At 47.1% G+C, this 17,957-nt stretch overlaps 1 protein-coding gene across 1 annotated transcript in view; it reads right to left on the bottom strand.

Annotated features, from left to right (window-relative positions):
- Positions 1–2,365, bottom strand: part of ADGRA2 (adhesion G protein-coupled receptor A2) — a 275,657-nt gene extending 273,292 nt beyond the window's left edge. Inside the window, exon 1 of the mRNA XM_073618235.1 lies at positions 1,670–2,365. Within this exon, the coding sequence (XP_073474336.1) occupies positions 1,670–1,911 (242 nt within the window). The 5' untranslated portion in view covers positions 1,912–2,365. The remainder of the gene's footprint in view (positions 1–1,669) is intronic.
- Between the last annotated feature and the right edge of the window lie 15,592 nt (positions 2,366–17,957).

Here is a 17,957-nt window from a genome sequence, read left to right as displayed (position 1 = left end):
TGAAGGGATTTCTAACCAACTCCTGTTTTGTCTATGGGGACAGGAAGTGATAGGAATTCTCCCCAATGGGACACAGATGACAATAAAATGACAGGGGGGGGGGGGGGTATATAATCCTCCTTTAAGGTTCTTCATGGACTGTGTCTGGACTGCTCAGCGGGGGAATCTAATAGAATCTGGGGCAGTTCTGCATGCCAACAAATCAGCTTTTATCTTTAATTTTCATTGTATAGTAGTGTGATTATGGACATAGAGTTCAGATACATTGTATACAGAGTTCATGTATATATAGAGCTCAGATACATTGTATACAGAGTTCATGTATATATAGAGCTCAGATACATTGTATACAGTGTTCATGTATATATAGAGCTCAGATACATTGTATACAGTGTTCATGTATATATATATAGAGCTCAGATACATTGTATACAGTGTTCATGTATATATATAGAGCTCAGATACATTGTATACAGTGTTCATGTATATATAGAGCTCAGATACATTGTATATAGTGTTCATGTATATATAGAGCTCAGATACATTGTATACAGTGTTCATGTATATATAGAGCTCAGATACATTGTATACAGTGTTCATGTATATATAGAACTCAGATACATTGTATACACTGTTCATGTATATATAGAGCTCAGATACATTGTATATAGTGTTCATGTATATATAGAGCTCAGATACATTGTATACAGTGCTCATGTATATATAGAGCTCAGACACATTGTATACAGTGTTTATGTATATATAGAGCTCAGATACATTGTATACAGTGCTCATGTATATATAGAGCTCAGCTACATTGTATACAGTGCTCATGTATATATAGAGCTCAGATACATTGTATACAGAGTTCATGTATATATAGAGCTCAGATACATTGTATACATGTATATATAGAGCTCAGATACATTGTATACAGTGTTCATGTATATATAGAGCTCAGATACATTGTATACAGTTTCATGTATATATAGAGCTCAGATACATTGTATACATGTATATATAGAGCTCAGATACATTGTATACATGTATATATAGAGCTCAGATACATTGTATACAGTGTTCATGTATATATAGAGCTCAGATACATTGTATACAGTGTTCATGTATATATATAGAGCTCAGATACATTGTATACAGTTTCATGTATATATAGAGCTCAGATACAGTGTATACATGTATATATAGAGCTCAGATACAGTGTATACATGTATATATAGAGCTCAGATACATTGTATACAGTGTTCGTGTATATATAGAGCTCAGATACATTGTATACAGAGTTCAAGTATATATAGAGCTCAGATACATTGTATACAGAGTTCAAGTATATATAGAGCTCAGATACATTGTATACAGAGTTCAAGTATATATAGAGCTCAGATACATTGTATACAGAGTTCAAGTATATATAGAGCTCAGATACATTGTATACAGAGCTCATGTAGAGATCAGTTACTTTGTATCATGATATGTAACATGAAGTGCACACATGCTTCCTGGATATGGTGAGCACTCCATCAGCAGACACACATACTCCATGCAGACTGTAATTCCTGATCTTTCATCCAGATGGGACCCTTCACCCTCACCCCCCCCCCCCTTCCCAGGACCCCTCACTCTTCACCCCCCAGGACCCCAGAACACTCACAGGGTGGCGGTCTTGTTGGGGATCAGGGCAGGGTCGGGCACCTCCAGCAGGTCCTCGTTAGTACATATCACCTTCTTCTTCTGAGCCCCGGTAGAAGTCACCCCATGTTTGGGGCGCTCCAGGACACATTTGCAGCTGTGGATGAGGACGGGGCAGCTCCGGGTCCAGGGAACCAGGGACAGGAGGACCACCACCCCGACCAGGCAACTCACAGCCCGGAGACCCACCATCATCAGGGGCATGGTGTCAGCCCATCCTACCCGGTGTCGGAGAGATGTCCCCTGCGGTAAGTAAGTGGCGGAGCTCTTGGCTGCAGGTAAGTAGTGGAGAGTTCTTTGCTGCAGGTAAGTAGTGAAGAGTTCTTTGCTGCAGGTAAGTGGTGAATCGAAGTTCTTTGCTGCAGGTAAGTAGTGGAGAGTTCCTTGCTGCAGGTAAGTAGTGGATCTGAGCTCTTTGCTGCAGGTAAGTAGTGGAGCTGAGTTCTCTGCTGCAGGTAAGTAGTGGAGCTGAGTTCTCTGCTGCAGGTAAGTAGTGGAGCTGAGTTCTTTGCTGCAGGTAAGTGTCAGTCTGGGACTTCCAGGTCCCTATTCCTCAGGCTGCCTGCTGGGGGTTGGGCAGATTTGGGGTTAGCCTCCTATGATGGGACATAACGGATTGTATCCAGCCTGGGATATCCTCGCAGCTCTGAGTTCTCCTGATACTGGAGCTCCGGGACCTCCTCTTCCCTCTGCACACACCCTCCTCACTCCTCCTCCTCCTCACTCCGAGGAAGGATGCATGGACAGTCCAGGGGTGCAAGTCAAGGACGGATGTCATCCCTCTACAAATGCCCCATGCAGGAAAAAGAGGTGGAAATGTAGAGAGTAATGGAGGGGTAGATTGGGAGTGGGGGGCAGATGGGGGGTGGGGGGGTCCTGTCCTGAGGATGTGATAAGTCCTACAAGCCATTGCTCCCAATTCTGCTGATTTATTGATTACAGGAATTTATAGAGCCGACAATTCAGAATTTACATATTGATCCTTCATATCAGTCCCTGACCTCAAGGAGCTGAAGCTCCCCATACAGGAGAACATGTCCTTCCCACATTCCTGAGGAGGTTCTGGAAAATAGTTTGTCGGAGTATTTTATTCTGCTATTATTGGAGGAGATTTACTAAGACAATTGGCTCTTCACTTTGCAAGAGATTATGATTATTATATTATAGTATTATATATATATATATATATATATATATATATATATATATATATATATATATATATATAATACTATTATTATAATTAAATTATTATTATTACAAATTAGCAATTGACATCAATTGTACATTCACATCAGTTCCTGCCTTCTAGGAGCTTGCAGTCCAAGGTCCCTAATTTATATCGATTGTAGGGCCAGTTTAGATAGAAGCCAATTAACCACTTCAGCCCTGGAAGGTTTTACCCCCCCCCCTTTCCTGACCAGGCCATTTTATTGCAATAGAGCACTGCGTTACTTTAACTGACAATTGCGCAGTTGTGCGTCGGCGCGATGCTGTACCCAAATAACTTCCCCCCCACAAGATAGAGCTTTCTTCTGGTGATATTTGATCACCTATGCGCAATAAACAAAAAAAGAGCGACAATTTTGAAAAAAAAAAAATATTTTTTACTATCCAATAAAAAAAATGGAAAAATCTAATTTCTTCCTCAGTTTAGGCCAATATGTATTCTGCTACGTTTTTTGGTAAAAAAAAAATCCCAATCAGCGTATATTGATCGGTTTGCATAAAAAGTTATCGCATCTACAAACTATGGGGTATATTTATGGAATTAAAATTTTTTAAAATTGTTTTTACCAGTAATATGGAGAGGAAATACCTGGGGCTGCCCCAAAAATGCCGCTGGTAGAATAGAGGAATTAGGACTATCTCGGTACCCAAGGATTAGGCAGGAACTATAATTAAAATAACATTTTATTCATTAGAGAGACATAATTAAAACAATTTTACAAAAGACACTATATACAATCAAAAGTTACAACCATGCATTGTTCATACAAAAGGTTTTAAAAAGTCGATGAACCCCCCCGGAGATCATAGGGGGCACATATCAGACCAAGACAGAAGTACAGTTAAATCACACTTGTTTAATAATAAAAGTAAAACCAACAAACGTAGTCCAAACATAGCCAGAGTTCAGTAACCGGAACAGATAGTCAGCCAAGCCAGAAGTCAGGGATCAATATAGTGGAACAGCAAGCAGGATCTGGAGCCAGAAGGGATGTCAGCAAAGCAAGACTTTAAACAGGAATGCAGGAGATAGTCTCTGTGATGTTGACCAAGGCGAAGGCAGAGCTCCTCTGGACTGGACGGCTTAAGTAGGCAGGACTGACAAGCAGGATATCATCAACAGCTGAGTGACTGTGGAGAGATAGGAGCTGGCAATTAGCCGACAGCTGAGTGGCCAGCTCAGAGAAGGAAGGGCTGAGCCCAGCCCTGACACACAGTCCTCTACATCGCGGCTTTGCCCGCTTCCTCAGGAAGAGTCAATCGTTGTCATCTACAAAATAAGTATAACCTCATAATCCAGTAATACAAGTAACGGCGGCGATCAGTAATTTTTTTTTTTTTTTTGCAGGACTGCGACATTTTGGGGGCAGACAAATTTGACACTAAGTGACAATTTTCGGGGACCAGTGACACTGATACAGTTACAGTAATCAGCGCAAAAAAAAAAAAAAAAAAAAAGCACTGTCATTGTATAAATGACACTGGCAGAGAAAGGGGTTAACATCAGGGGGCAATGAAAGGGTTAAGTGTGCTCCTAGGGAGTGCTTTCTAACTGTGTGGGGGGATGCAGTGACAGGAGGAAAACAGAGAGGCGTGTTTCTGCTTAGCAGAAACACAAGATCTCCATTTTCCTCTCAGGCAGAACAGTGATCGGCCGGCGTTCTTCCTCTCCTGTGAGCGATCGCTGATTGGCTCCCGCTGTGTCCAATCACAGTGGGAGCGGTTCTCCCTACGGGTACAGGTAGGTGATTTTGCTTGCAGCGGGGGCCGCCCTGCCACAGTGTATGTACGGGGGGGGGGGATGGACCGGAAGTGGTTAGAAGAGAACTAGTGTGAAAGCTTTTTTTGGCCATACTTTTCTTGTGGGCCACAAAAGTGAACTTAAATGAGACCTATAGGCAGAACTTTTTTTTTTTCATTTTGGATAGAGTAAGGGAGGGTTTTGACCCCTGTAAGTCCGTCTTCCGCCATTCGTATCCCATTTCGGAGATTACCCTTCACTTCCTGTCCCATAGCTAAACCGGAAATGAGTGGAAATCCATGAAAATTAAGGGAATCCCTTGAGGACCCCCCCCCCCCCAGCTCACCAAAAACTTTCCTCTCTATTACTTTTTTTTGGGGTAAAAGCCAACATTTGGGATTTTCTTTTTACTTTCACTTTCAATGATTATGAATCTCCTTAACGCGATAGTAAACCGCACCTTTAAAAAAAAATATATAAATAAATAAATCTGCAAGACAATGGCATAATGTGCTAGTATGCACTGTTATACTAGCACATTATGAAATACTTACCTTAGAACGAAGCCCTCCAGAGGGTGACGGTGAGCTATAAAACCGCTATTAGCTGATGCAGCAGAGCCGCTCCAGGCTTTGGAAACATCCCGACAATTTCATCAGGATCCACCCATCTGTCCAGCTGGCTCCGCCTCTCAGCACACGCCCCCTTCCCGCCTCTCCAGTTAGTAATGTAAAATATTTGAATTTGGTTGGGATTTGAATTGCTGACCCGGGTGCTGCCAGGCAGAGGTGGTAACCCACTAAGTTACTCTACTGCCCCAATCTTTCGTCATTATACAGCCGCTGTTTGACATTAAATACCGGGGCTATGGCAGCAGATAGCAGACAGTTGCCTTAACTCCGGTATCTTTTTAAACGGCGGGCGGTCCGCTTTCAGATAAAAGTGGTCTCTGTGGAGGATTCACCACGAGATCACTTTTATCGACGGCGAGAGAGGTGCCTCCCTCTCTCTCCGGTTGTTTCCAATGCTTACCGGAGCCGTCGGTAGCGGCGGAGACGATCGGATCCTTTCCCCTCAGACGCTCAGAGTCGAGTGAGGGAAAGATGAGCCCCCCCACTTGGCTCCATACCATTGGATGACAGAAGCGACGTCAAACGTCACTTCTGCCCCGGTGCTCTTAAAGGGGACTTTTTTATTGGAAAAAAAAAAAGAATTTTTTTTTTTTTTTATTGCTTTTAAGTGTAAATATGAGATGTGAGATCTTTTTGTCCCCAAATCTCACATTAAAGAGGACCTGTCATGCTTTTTTTCTATTACGAGGGATGTTTACATTCCTTGTAATAGGAATAAAAGTGACCCAATTATAATTTTTTTTTTTAAAAAGAACAGTGTAAAAATAAAAAGCAAAAAGCGCCCCATCCCGCCGAGCTCGCGCGCAGAAGCGAGCGCATACGTGAGTTGCGCCCGCACATAAAAAACGGTGTTCAAACCACACATGTGAGGTATCGCCGTGATCGTTAGAGCGAGAGCAATAATTCTACTACTAGACCTCCTCTGTAACTTAAAACTGGTAACCTGTAAAAAATGTTAAACGTCACCTATTGGGGATTTTTAAGAGTCAAAGTTTGTCGCCATTCCACGAGCGGGCGCAATTTTGAAGCGTGACATGTTGGGTATCAATTTACTCGGCGTAACATCATTTTTCACAATATAGAAAAAAAATTGGGCTAACTTTACCGTTGTCTTATTTTTTAATTAAAAAAAAGTGTATTTTTCCAAAAATAATTGTGCTTGTAAGACCGCTGAGCAAATACGGTGTGACATAAACTGTTGCAGCGACAGCCATTTTATTCTCTAGGGTGTCTGAAGAAAAAGTCTATTCTCTAAGGTGTCTAGTCTTCTAAGTAATTTTCTAGCAAAAAAAAAAATTATTTTAACTTGTAACCAACAAGTTTGAAAAATAGGCCTAGTCGTTACGTGTTTAACCACTTCGCGCCCGCGCTATAGCCGAAAGACGGCTGCAGCAGGGACGCTAACTGCCGGGTGGCCGTCCCTGGACGTCCTGCTGTTTACTTCCGCGATGCGCGCTCCCGCGGGCGCGCATCGGGGAAGTTCTGTGCTGGCCGTGTCCCTTGGACACAGCCAGTCACAGATCGCCGTAAACGGCCAATCACAGCGGCTGTTTACAGTGCGATCAGTGGTGCCAATGAGAGATGATCTCATATGTAAACATCTCTCATCGCCGGCTCTCCCTCCTCACAGAGACAGCGTGTGAGGAGGGAGAGCGAACCGCTGCAGCGGTGAGTGAAAAGAAAAAAAAAACGAAAAAAAGTCACGTCACTGCCATCTGTCCCCACTGTCATCTGTCATCAGTGCCACCTGTCATCAGTGCCACATATTAGTGTCATCTGTCGTCAGGGCCACCTGTCAGTGTCATGTACCATCTGTTATCAGTGTCACGTGTCATCAGTGCCATCTGTCATCAGTGCCACATATTAGTGCAATCTGTCATCAGTGCCACGTATTAGTGCCATCTGTCATCAGTGCCACATATAAGTGCCATCTGTCATCAGTGTCACGTGTCATCAGTGCCACGTATTAGTGCCATCTGTCAGTGCCACGTATTAGTGCCATCTGTCATCAGTGCCATGTATTAGTGCCATCTGTCATCAGTGCCACGTATTAGTGCCATCTGTCATCAGTGCCACATCAGTGTCCTCAGTGCCACCTGTCATCAGTGCCACATCAGTGTCATCAGTGCCATCTGCCATCAGTGCCACGTCAGTGTCACGTGTCATTGTCCTGGTGCTCCAGGGCCTTCAAAACTGTAATAGGTAGTCAACAAGTTAGATGTGTAATCTATGCTCCTAGAACACGTGATGGGACTCCTTGCATGTTGGGCCTCTCTATGTGGCCAGGCAGTGAAAAAGTCCCACACATGTGGTATTGTAATACTCAGGAGGAGTAGCAGAATGTATTTTGGGGCGTTATTTGTGGTATACACATGCCATGTGAGAGAAATAACCTATTACAATGACAATTTTGTGGTGAAAAAAATAAAAAATAAAAAAATGTTCATTTTGCAAAGAATTGTGGGAAAAAATGACAACATCAAAAAGCTCACCATGCATCTTAATAAATACCTTGGATTGTCTACATTCAAAAAAGGGGTCATTTGGGGGGTATTTGTACTTTCCTGACTTGTTCGGGTCGCAAGAAATAAGATAGGCCGTCAGTACATCAGGTGTGATCAATTTTTTATGATTTGTACCACAGCTTGTAGACTCTCTAACTTTCACAAAGACCAAATAATATCCACTAATTTGGGTTATTTTTACCAAAGATATGTAGCAGTATAAATTGTGGCCAAAATGTATGAAGTAAAATGACTAATTTGAAAAATTGTATCACAGAAACTAAGAAAAATGCGTTTTTTTTTCAAAATTTTCGGTCTTTTTTCATTTATAGCGCAAAAAATAAAAAGCCCAGAGGTGATCAAATACCACCAAAAGAAAGCTCTATTTGTATGAAACAAAGGACAAGAAATTACTCAGTATTACATGACTGAGTAATTGTCATTCAAAGTGTGAGAGCACCGAAAGCTGAAAATTGGTCCGGGCAGGAGGGGGTTTTAAGTGCCCAGTAGGTAAGTGGTTAAACAAGCATGACAGCCCGGCAACATGGAGAGATCACCCCACAAAATCAGATCTAACATATGACAGGTCGCCCGTCTCCGGCGTATCACGTATAGCAGCATTGTCACGCTCCGAACGCCGGGCTCTGATTGGTGACTCCTGATATCAGCAGGTCTTCTTCTCTGCTTGGTGGTGGGACACGGACTTCTCAGTACACGGACCGGTCATACATGTTGTGATTCATATGCCAGAAATCCAACGTTTCATTATTCCTAAAAACAAGACACAAGTGGAGCCCCGAAAAGAGGAAACATGGAAGTCAGCAGGAAACACAAATGTTCAGATTAGGAGAGGACAGGAAACAAAACCACTCAGATTGCTTACAGGGTCAGCGCCGGTTCATAATGAATGAAGGTTTTCTCAGAGCTCAGTTTTCTGGATTAATAAATGCGAACAATGCTAGGCGCGGCCTAGACCATCGAATGTACCGATCGACTGCGAGACGCTACTACTCCTAATGACACCAACAATGAGGCAGCATTCCTCCCACTAATACCAATGATGGGGCACTATTCCTCCCACTAATACCAATGATGGGGCACTATTCCTCCCACTGACACCAATGATGGGACACTATTCCTCCCACTGACATCAATGATGGGACACTATTCCTCCCACTGACATCAATGAAGGGACACTATTCCTCTCACTGGTACCAATGATGGGGCACTATTCCTCCCACTGATACCAATGATGGGACACTATTTCTCCCACTGACACCAATGATGGGACACTATTCCTCCCACTGATACCAATGATGGGGCACTATTCCTCCCACTGACACCAATGATGGGGCACTATTCCTCCCGCTGACATCAATGATGGGGCACTATTCCTCCCACTGACACCAATGACGGGGCACTATTCCTCCCACTAGTACCAATGATGGGGCACTATTCCTCCAACTGATGCCAATGATGGGGCACTATTCCTCCAACTGATACCAATGATGGGACACTATTGCTCTCACTGATACCAATGATGGGACACTATTCCTCCCACTGACACCAATGATGGGACACTATTCCTCCCACTGATACCAATGATGGGGCACTATTCCTCCCACTGACACCAATGATGGGACACTATTCCTCCCACTGACACCAATGATGGGGCACTATTCCTCCCACTGATAACAATGATGGGACACTATTCCTCTCACTGATACCAATGATGGGACACTATTCCTCCCACTGATACCAATGATGGGGCACTATTCCTCCCACTGACACCAATGATGGGACACTATTCCTCCCACTGACACCAATGATGGGGCACTATTCCTCCCACTGACACCAATGATGGGGCACTATTCCTCCCACTGATACCAATGATGGGGCACTATTCCTCCCACTGACACCAATGATGGGACACTATTCCTCCCACTGACACCAATGATGGGACACTATTCCTCCCACTGATACCAACGATGGGGCACTATTCCTCCCACTGACACCAATGATGGGACACTATTCCTCCCACTGACACCAATGATGGGGCACTATTCCTCCCACTGACACCAATGATGGGACACTATTCCTCCCACTGACACCAATGATGGGGCACTATTCCTCCCACTGATACCAATGATGGGACACTATTCCTCTCACTGATACCAATGATGGGACACTATTCCTCCCACTGATACCAATGATGGGACACTATTCCTCTCACTGATACCAATGATGGGACACTATTCCTCCCACTGATACCAATGATGGGGCACTATTCCTCCTAGACACACTGGCTACCCGGAACATACTGATAATCCCCTTCCCTCGGCTCATCTCTCGGGCCCCATTTTGTGGACGGAGTTGGGTTTTCAGAAATGAGATGAGATCCTTCATGTAGACGGGACGGTGCAATATGGAGGCTGAGATAAGTCGTTGTTCTAAAATCAGTATTTATGGTCTATCTATGACCTTTGTATGGTGTCCCTCCTATAGAAATGGATACTTTTTACTCATGTATGGAATCAGACTTTAATTATAATAACGTGTTCCCACCATATCCACATCTAATGTTTATGTAGGGAGATCTGCTGGGGCGGCTTTTTGCTGGTTCTTAGAATGTATATCCAGCCTGTAGAGAAATGCAAACATGTAATTACAGGGGTACACAACCAATCAGAAGGCTGACATTTTGCCAGAATGCAGAATGTGGGAGCGCCGGGGCTCATACTCACCATGTTATTATGACTTGCTATGGTAATTACTATAATATCATCTATATCTCTGACAGGCTGGCATTTCAAGTACAACATTCAGATTTTCTCTTTAGATTTTCATTTTGGTTCTCAAGACAGAGCCAATCTTTGTGCCATTAAGGAATATATAATAAAATCAGATGGCGGAGGGCGCACAATGGTAGAAGTCCTGGGGGGGGGGGGGGCTCATCTTGTTTTATTCTGTTTTATAACTTTTATTGTTCATGGAAAGTATAACAATGTTACATTAGCCTTCCATGAAATGTACAATACTTTTTTTAAAAAATGTTTTAATGGGGTTTTCAAAATTGTACGGTAACAAGGACGTTTGTGGGTAGCGGCAAAGTAACACTGAGAAGGAGGCGCAGAACCAAAATCCCACCATGGCAACGACCAACCGCATCATCCCATACAGCACCCCGCTCGCCAACACCCATTTCTGGGGGCTCATCTCTTATCAGCTTATGGAGAACATTAGAGGGGCAATTATTGGTTTTCTAACATAAGAGGTCGTTCACACTAGGAGGTGTGTTTATAAACATTGATCAGACATGAGATAGAGAGATACAAAGTAACATTGTTTATAAACATTGATCAGACAGGAGATGGAGAGATACAAAGTAACATTGTTTATAAACATTTATCAGAGGGGAGATAGAGAGATACAAAGTAACATTGTTTATAAACATTAATCAGATGGGAGATAGAGAGATACAAAGTAACATTGTTTATAAACATTGATCAGACAGGAGATAGAGAGATACAAAGTAGCATTGTTTATAAACATTGATCAGAGGGGAGATGGAGAGATACAAAGTAACATTGTTTATAAACATTAATCAGATGGGAGATAGAGAGATACAAAGTAACATTGTTTATAAACATTGATCAGACAGGAGATAGAGAGATACAAAGTAACATTGTTTATAAACATTGATCAGAGAAGAGAGAGAGAGAGATAACATTGTTTATAAACATCGATCAAACAGGAGATAGAGGGATACAAAGTAACATTGTTTATAAACAATCAGACAGGATATAAAAATATACAAAGTAACATTGTTTATAAACATTGATCAGACGGGAAATAGAGAGATGCAAAGTAACATTGTTTATAAACATTGATCAGAGAAGAGAGAGAGAGAAATACAGAGTAACATTGTTTATAAACATCGATCAAACAAGAGATAGAGAGATACAAAGTAACATTGTTTATAAAAATTGATCAGACAAGAGATAGAGAGATACAAAGTAACATTGTTTATAAAAATTGATCAGACAGGAGATAGAGAGATATAAAGTAACATTGTTTATAAACATTGATTAGGCATGAGATAGAGAGATACAAAGTAACATTGTTTATAAACATTGATCAGACAGGAGATAGAGAGATATAAAGTAACATTGTTTATAAACATTGATTAGGCATGAGATAGAGAGATACAAAGTAACATTGTTTATAAACATTGATCATATAGGAGATAGAGAGATACAAAGTAACATTGTTTATAACAAATAAAATCAAAGAATTTCCAAGCTCAACTTACCAACCAGCCTGCGACCAACCGAATTAACCTGTCTAACAGTCTGCGTTAAAAATAGGGGTTTAGTTGCACACATTTGCAAATACATGCATAAGCTGCAGGCCATGGCAAGGCACCCTCTATCCTGCAGCCCCTAACTCTAAAGAGCCTCCACAGTGGGAGCATATGATGTATTCTAATGGATAGATGAAGGGCAGATGACTGGAGGGAGCCCAACCCTCCTTAAAGGCGCAGGAGCACCCTGAACACCCAGCACATTGCACAGTGGCAGCAAAGGTGTCAGTGCGTTGCCTGACCAATATGTCAACAATACAAGAAAACATGTGCTGGGTGTTCAGTGTGCTCCTGCACCTTTAAGGAGGGTTGGGCTCCCTCCAGTCATCTGCCCTTCATCTATCCATTAGAATCTATGCAGGGCCGGTGCTACCACTAGGCAAACTAGGCAGCCGCCTAGGGCGCCCTGCTGCCTAGGGCATCTGTCCACTGGTGTTCCTACTCTCTTCTCTCTGAAGCAAGCAACTAAGCCTCAGCATCAGCAGGCAGACGCCGCTCCATTCGCACATAGCATCAGAGGCGCAGTGGTGGCGGAGGACTGTATCTGTGTCCCGACTCCCGAATGAATGGAAGCAAGCAAACATTCATTGATGGGCACTGGTGAGGCTGCATTTTATTGGTGCTGGTGAGGCAGCTTTTGATGGGTGCTGGTGAGGCTGCATTTGATGGGCGCTGGTGAGACTGCATTTGAGGGGCGCTAGTGAGGCTGCATTTGATGGGCGCTGGTGAGGCTGCATTGATGGGCACTGGTGAGGCTGCATTTGATGGGCTCTGGTAGGCTGCATTGATGGGTGCGGGTGAGGCTACATTTTATTGGTGCTGGTGAGGCAGCATTTGATGGGCACTGGCGAGGCTGCATTTGATGGGCACTGGTGAGGCTGCATTGATGGGCGCTGGTAGGCTGCATTGATGGGCACTGGTGAGGCTGCATTTGATGGGCTCTGGTAGGCTGCATTGATGAGCGCTGGTAGGCTGCATTTGATGGGCACTGGTGAGGCTGCATTTGATGGGCACTGGTGAGGCTGCATTTGAGGGGCGCTAGTGAGGCTGCATTTGTTGGTCGCTGGTGAGGCTGAATTTGATGGGCGCTGGTGAGGCTGCATTGATGGGCGCTGGTAGGCTGCATTGATGGGCACTGGTAGGCTGCATTGATGGGTGCTGGTGAGGCTGCATTTGATGGGCGCTGGTAGGCTGCATTGATGGGCGCTGGTAGGCTGCATTGATGAGCGCTGGTAGGCTGCATTGATGAGCGCTGGTAGGCTGCATTGATGGGTGCAGGTGAGGCTAAATTTTATTGGTGCTGGTGAGGCAGCATTTGATGGGCGCTGGCGAGGCTGCATATGATGTGCACTGGTGAGGCTGCATTGATGGGCGCTGGTAGGCTGCATTGATGGTCACTGGTGAGGCTGCATTTGATGGGCTCTGGTAGGCTGCATTTGATGGGCACTGGTGAGGCTACATTTGAGGGGCGCTAGTGAGGCTGCATTTGATGATCGCTGGTGAGGCTGCATTTGATGGGCGCTGATAGGCTGCATTGATGGGTGCTGGTGAGGCTGCATTTGATGGGCGCTGGTAGGCTGCATTGATGGGCACTGGTAGGCTGCATTGATGAGCGCTGGTAGGCTGCATTGATGGGCGCTGGTGAGGCTGCATTTGATGGGCGCTGGTAGGCTGCATTGATGAGCGCTGGTAGGCTGCATTGATGAGCGCTGGTAGGCTGCATTGATGGGCACTGGTAGGCTGCATTGATGGGCGCTGGTGAGGCTGCATTTGATGGGCGCTGGTGAGGCTGCATTTGATGGGCGCTGGTAGGCTGCATTGATGGGCACTGGTAGGCTGCATTGATGGGCGCTGGTGAGGCTGCATTTGATTGGTGCTGGTGAGGCATCATTTGATGGGCGCTGGTGAGGCTGCATTATTGGGCGCTGGTAGGCTGCATTGATGGGCGCTGGTGAGGCTGCATTTGATGGGCACTGGTAGGCTGCATTGATGGGCGCTGGTGAGGCTGCATTGATGGGCACTGGTGAGATAGCATTTGATAGGCACTGGTGAGGCTGCATTTGATGGGCGCTGGTGCACTGCATTTGATGGGTGCTTCATTAAAAAGGTGGGGTATACATGGGCAGGGCAAATGGGGTGGAGTCAGGGGTGGAGCCAAGAGGGGGGGTGGCAAAATGAGGTTTTGCCTAGGGTGTCAAAAATCCTTATGCATGTATTTGCAAATGTGTACAACTAAACCCCTGTTTTTAACGCATACTGTTAGACATTTGGTTGGTCGCATGCTGGTTGGTAAGTTGAGCTTGGAAATTCTTTGGTTTTATTTGACATACGTTTGCCCTTCCAGTGCTCCTTGCTGTGAAGACCAGTTATAGGTGGGGGCAGTGACCCTTTTTTTGTAACATTGTTTATAAACATTGCTCAGACAGGAGATAGAGAGATACAAAGTAACATTGTTTATAAACATTGATCAGACAGGAGATAGAGAGATACCAAGTAACATTGTTTATAAACATTGATCATATATGAGATAGAGAGATACAAAGTAACATTGTTTATAAACATTGATCAGCCAGGAGATAAAAACATACAAAGTGACATTGTTTATAAACATTGTTCAGACAGGAGATAGTGAGGGAATTCCTGGTTGTCATCAGAACTAGTGTCCCCATTAGATTTCCTCTCTAGTACTGTTGTACCGCTCTCTCGTCCTTCCCCTCTTTTCCTGCGGCCTGTCAGGTTGCGTGCTCAGATAAGGGTCTGGTATGGATTTTGGGAGGGACCCCTACGCAATTTAAAAAAAAAATTGGCGCAGGGTTCCCCTTCATTTCCGTATGGTCCATTCTGTGGTCATGCGGGATGGGTCGGGGCCCGTTCTGTGGTCATGTGGGATGGGTCAGGGTCCGTTCTGCGGTCATGAGGGATGGGTCGGGCCCGTTCTGTGGTCATGTGGGATGGGTCGGGGTCCATTCTGCGGTCATGCGGGATGGGTCGGGGTCTGTTCTGCGGTCATGCGGGATGGGTCGGGGTCTGTTCTGCGGTCATGCGGGATGGGTCGGGGTCTGTTCTGCGGTCATGCGGGATGGGTCGGGGTCTGTTCTGCGGTCATGCGGGATGGGTCGGGGTCCGTTCTGCAGTCATGCGGGATGGGTCGGGGTCCGTTCTGCGGTCATGTGGGATGGGTCGGGGTCTGTTCTGCGGTCATGTGGGATGGGTCGGGGTCTGTTCTGCGGTCATGCGGGATGGGTCGGGGTCTGTTCTGCGGTCATGCGGGATGGGTCGGGGTCTGTTCTGCAGTCATGCGGGATGGGTCGGGGTCTGTTCTGCGGTCATGCGGGATGGGTCGGGGTCCGTTCTGCGGTCATGCGGGATGGGTCGGGGTCCGTTCTGCAGTCATGCGGGATGGGTCGGGGTCCGTTCTGTGGTCATGTGGGATGGGTCGGGGTCCGTTCTGTGGTCATGTGGGATGGGTCGGGGTCTGTTCTGCGGTCATGCGGGATGGGTCGGGGTCTGTTCTGCGGTCATGCGGGATGGGTCGGGGTCCGTTCTGCAGTCATGCGGGATGGGTCGGGGTCCGTTCTGCGGTCATGCGGGATGGGTCGGCGTGCGTTCTGCGGTCATGCAGGATGGGTCGGGGTCCGTTCTGCGGTCATGTGGGATGGGTCGGGGTCTGTTCTGCGGTCATGCGGGATGGGTCGGGGTCTGTTCTGCGGTCATGCGGGATGGGTCGGGGTCCGTTCTGCAGTCATGCGGGATGGGTCGGGGTCCGTTCTGTGGTCATGTGGGATGGGTCGGGGTCCGTTCTGCGGTCATGCGGGATGGGTCGGGGTCCGTTCTGCGGTCATGCAGGATGGGTCGGGGTCTGTTCCTTGGTCATGCGGGATGGGTCGGGGTCCGTTCTGTGGTCATGTGGGATGGGTCAGGGTCCGTTCTGTGGTCATGTGGGATGGGTCGGGGTTCGTTCTGTGGTCATGTGGGATGGGTCAGGGTCCGTTCTGTGGTCATGTGGGATGGGTCGGGGTTCGTTCTGTGGTCATGCGGAATGGGTCGGGATCCGTTCTGCGGTCATGCGGGATGGGTCGGGATCCGTTCTGCGGTCATGTGGGATGGGTCGGGATCCATTCTGCGGTCATGCGGGATGGGTCGGGGTCCATTCTGAGGTCATGTGGGATGGGTCGGGGTCCGTTCTGTGGTCATGTGGGATGGGTCAGGGTGCATTCTGCGGTCACGCGGGATGGGTGAGGGTGCGTTCTTCGGTCATGTGGGATGGGTCGGGGTCTGTTCTGTGGTCATGCGGGATGGGTCGGGGTCTGTTCTGCGGTCATGCGGGATGGGTTGGGGTCTGTTCTGTGATCATGCGGGATGGGTCGGGGTCTGTTCTGTGATCATGCGGGATGGGTCGGAATCTGTTCTGCGGTCATGTGGGATGGGTCGGGGTCTGTTCTGCGTTCATGCGGGATGGGTCGGGGTGCATTCTGCGGTCATGCGGGATGGGTCGGGGTGCATTCTGCGGTCATGCGGGATGGGTCGGGGTCTGTTCTGTGATCATGCGGGATGGGTCAGAATCTGTTCTGCGGTCATGTGGGATGGGTCGGGGTCTGTTCTGTGATCATGCGGGATGGGTCAGAATCTGTTCTGCGGTCATGCGGGATGGGTCGGGGTGCATTCTGCGGTCATGCGGGATGGGTCAGGGTCTGTTCTGTGGTCATGCGGGATGGGTCGGGGTCTGTTCTGTGGTCATGCGGGATGGGTCGGGGTCCGTTCTGTGATCATGCGGGATGGGTCGGGGTCCATTCTGTGATCATGCGGGATGGGTCGGGGTCCATTCTGTGGTCATGCGAGATGGGTCGGGATCCGTTCTGCGGTCATGCAGGATGGGTCAGGGTCCGTTCTGTGGTCATGTGGGATGGGTCGGGGTCCGTTCTGCGGTAATGCGGGATGGGTCGGGGTCTGTTCTGCGGTCATATGGGATGGGTCGGGGTGCGTTCTGCGGTCATGTGGGATGGGTCGGGGGCCGTTCTGTGGTCATGTGGGATGGGTCGGGGTCCGTTCTGTGGTCATGCGGGATGGGTCGGGGTCCATTCTGTGGTCATGCGGGATGGGTCGGGGTCCGTTCTGTGGTCAAGTGGGATGGGTCGGGGTCTGTTCTGTGGTCATGTGGGATGGGTCGGAGTCCGTTCTGTGGTCATGCGGGATGGGTCGGGGTCCGTTCTGTGGTCATATGGGATGGGTCGGGGTCCGTTCTGTGGTCATATGGGATGGGTCGGGGTCCGTTCTGTGGTCATGCGGGATGGGTCGGGGTGCATTCTGCGGTCATGCGGGATGGGTCAGGGTGCATTCTGCGGTCATGCTGGATGGGTCGGGGTCTGTTCTGTGATCATGCGGGATGGGTCAGAATCTGTTCTGCGGTCATGTGGGATGGGTCGGGGTGCATTCTGCGGTCATGCGGGATGGGTCAGGGTGCGTTCTGCGGTCATGCGGGATGGGTCAGGGTGCATTCTGCGGTCATGCGGGATGGGTCAGGGTGCGTTCTGCGGTCATGTGGGATGGGTCGGGTTCTGTTCTGTGGTCATGCGGGATGGGTCGGGGTCTGTTCTGTGGTCATGCGGGATGGGTCGGGGTCTGTTCTGTGGTCATGCGGGATGGGTCGGGGTCCGTTCTGTGATCATGCGGGATGGGTCGGGGTCCGTTCTGTGGTCATGCGGGATGGGTCGGGATCCGTTCTGCGGTCATGCAGGATGGGTCAGGGTGCGTTCTGCGGTCATGTGGGATGGGTCGGGTTC

Source organism: Aquarana catesbeiana, linkage group LG03 (genome assembly GCF_042186555.1).
Source record: "Aquarana catesbeiana isolate 2022-GZ linkage group LG03, ASM4218655v1, whole genome shotgun sequence".
Classification (NCBI taxonomy): Eukaryota; Metazoa; Chordata; class Amphibia; order Anura; family Ranidae; genus Aquarana; species Aquarana catesbeiana.
The sequence above is the reverse complement of the archived record's forward strand: the minus strand, read 5'-3'. Positions and strand labels throughout refer to the sequence as shown.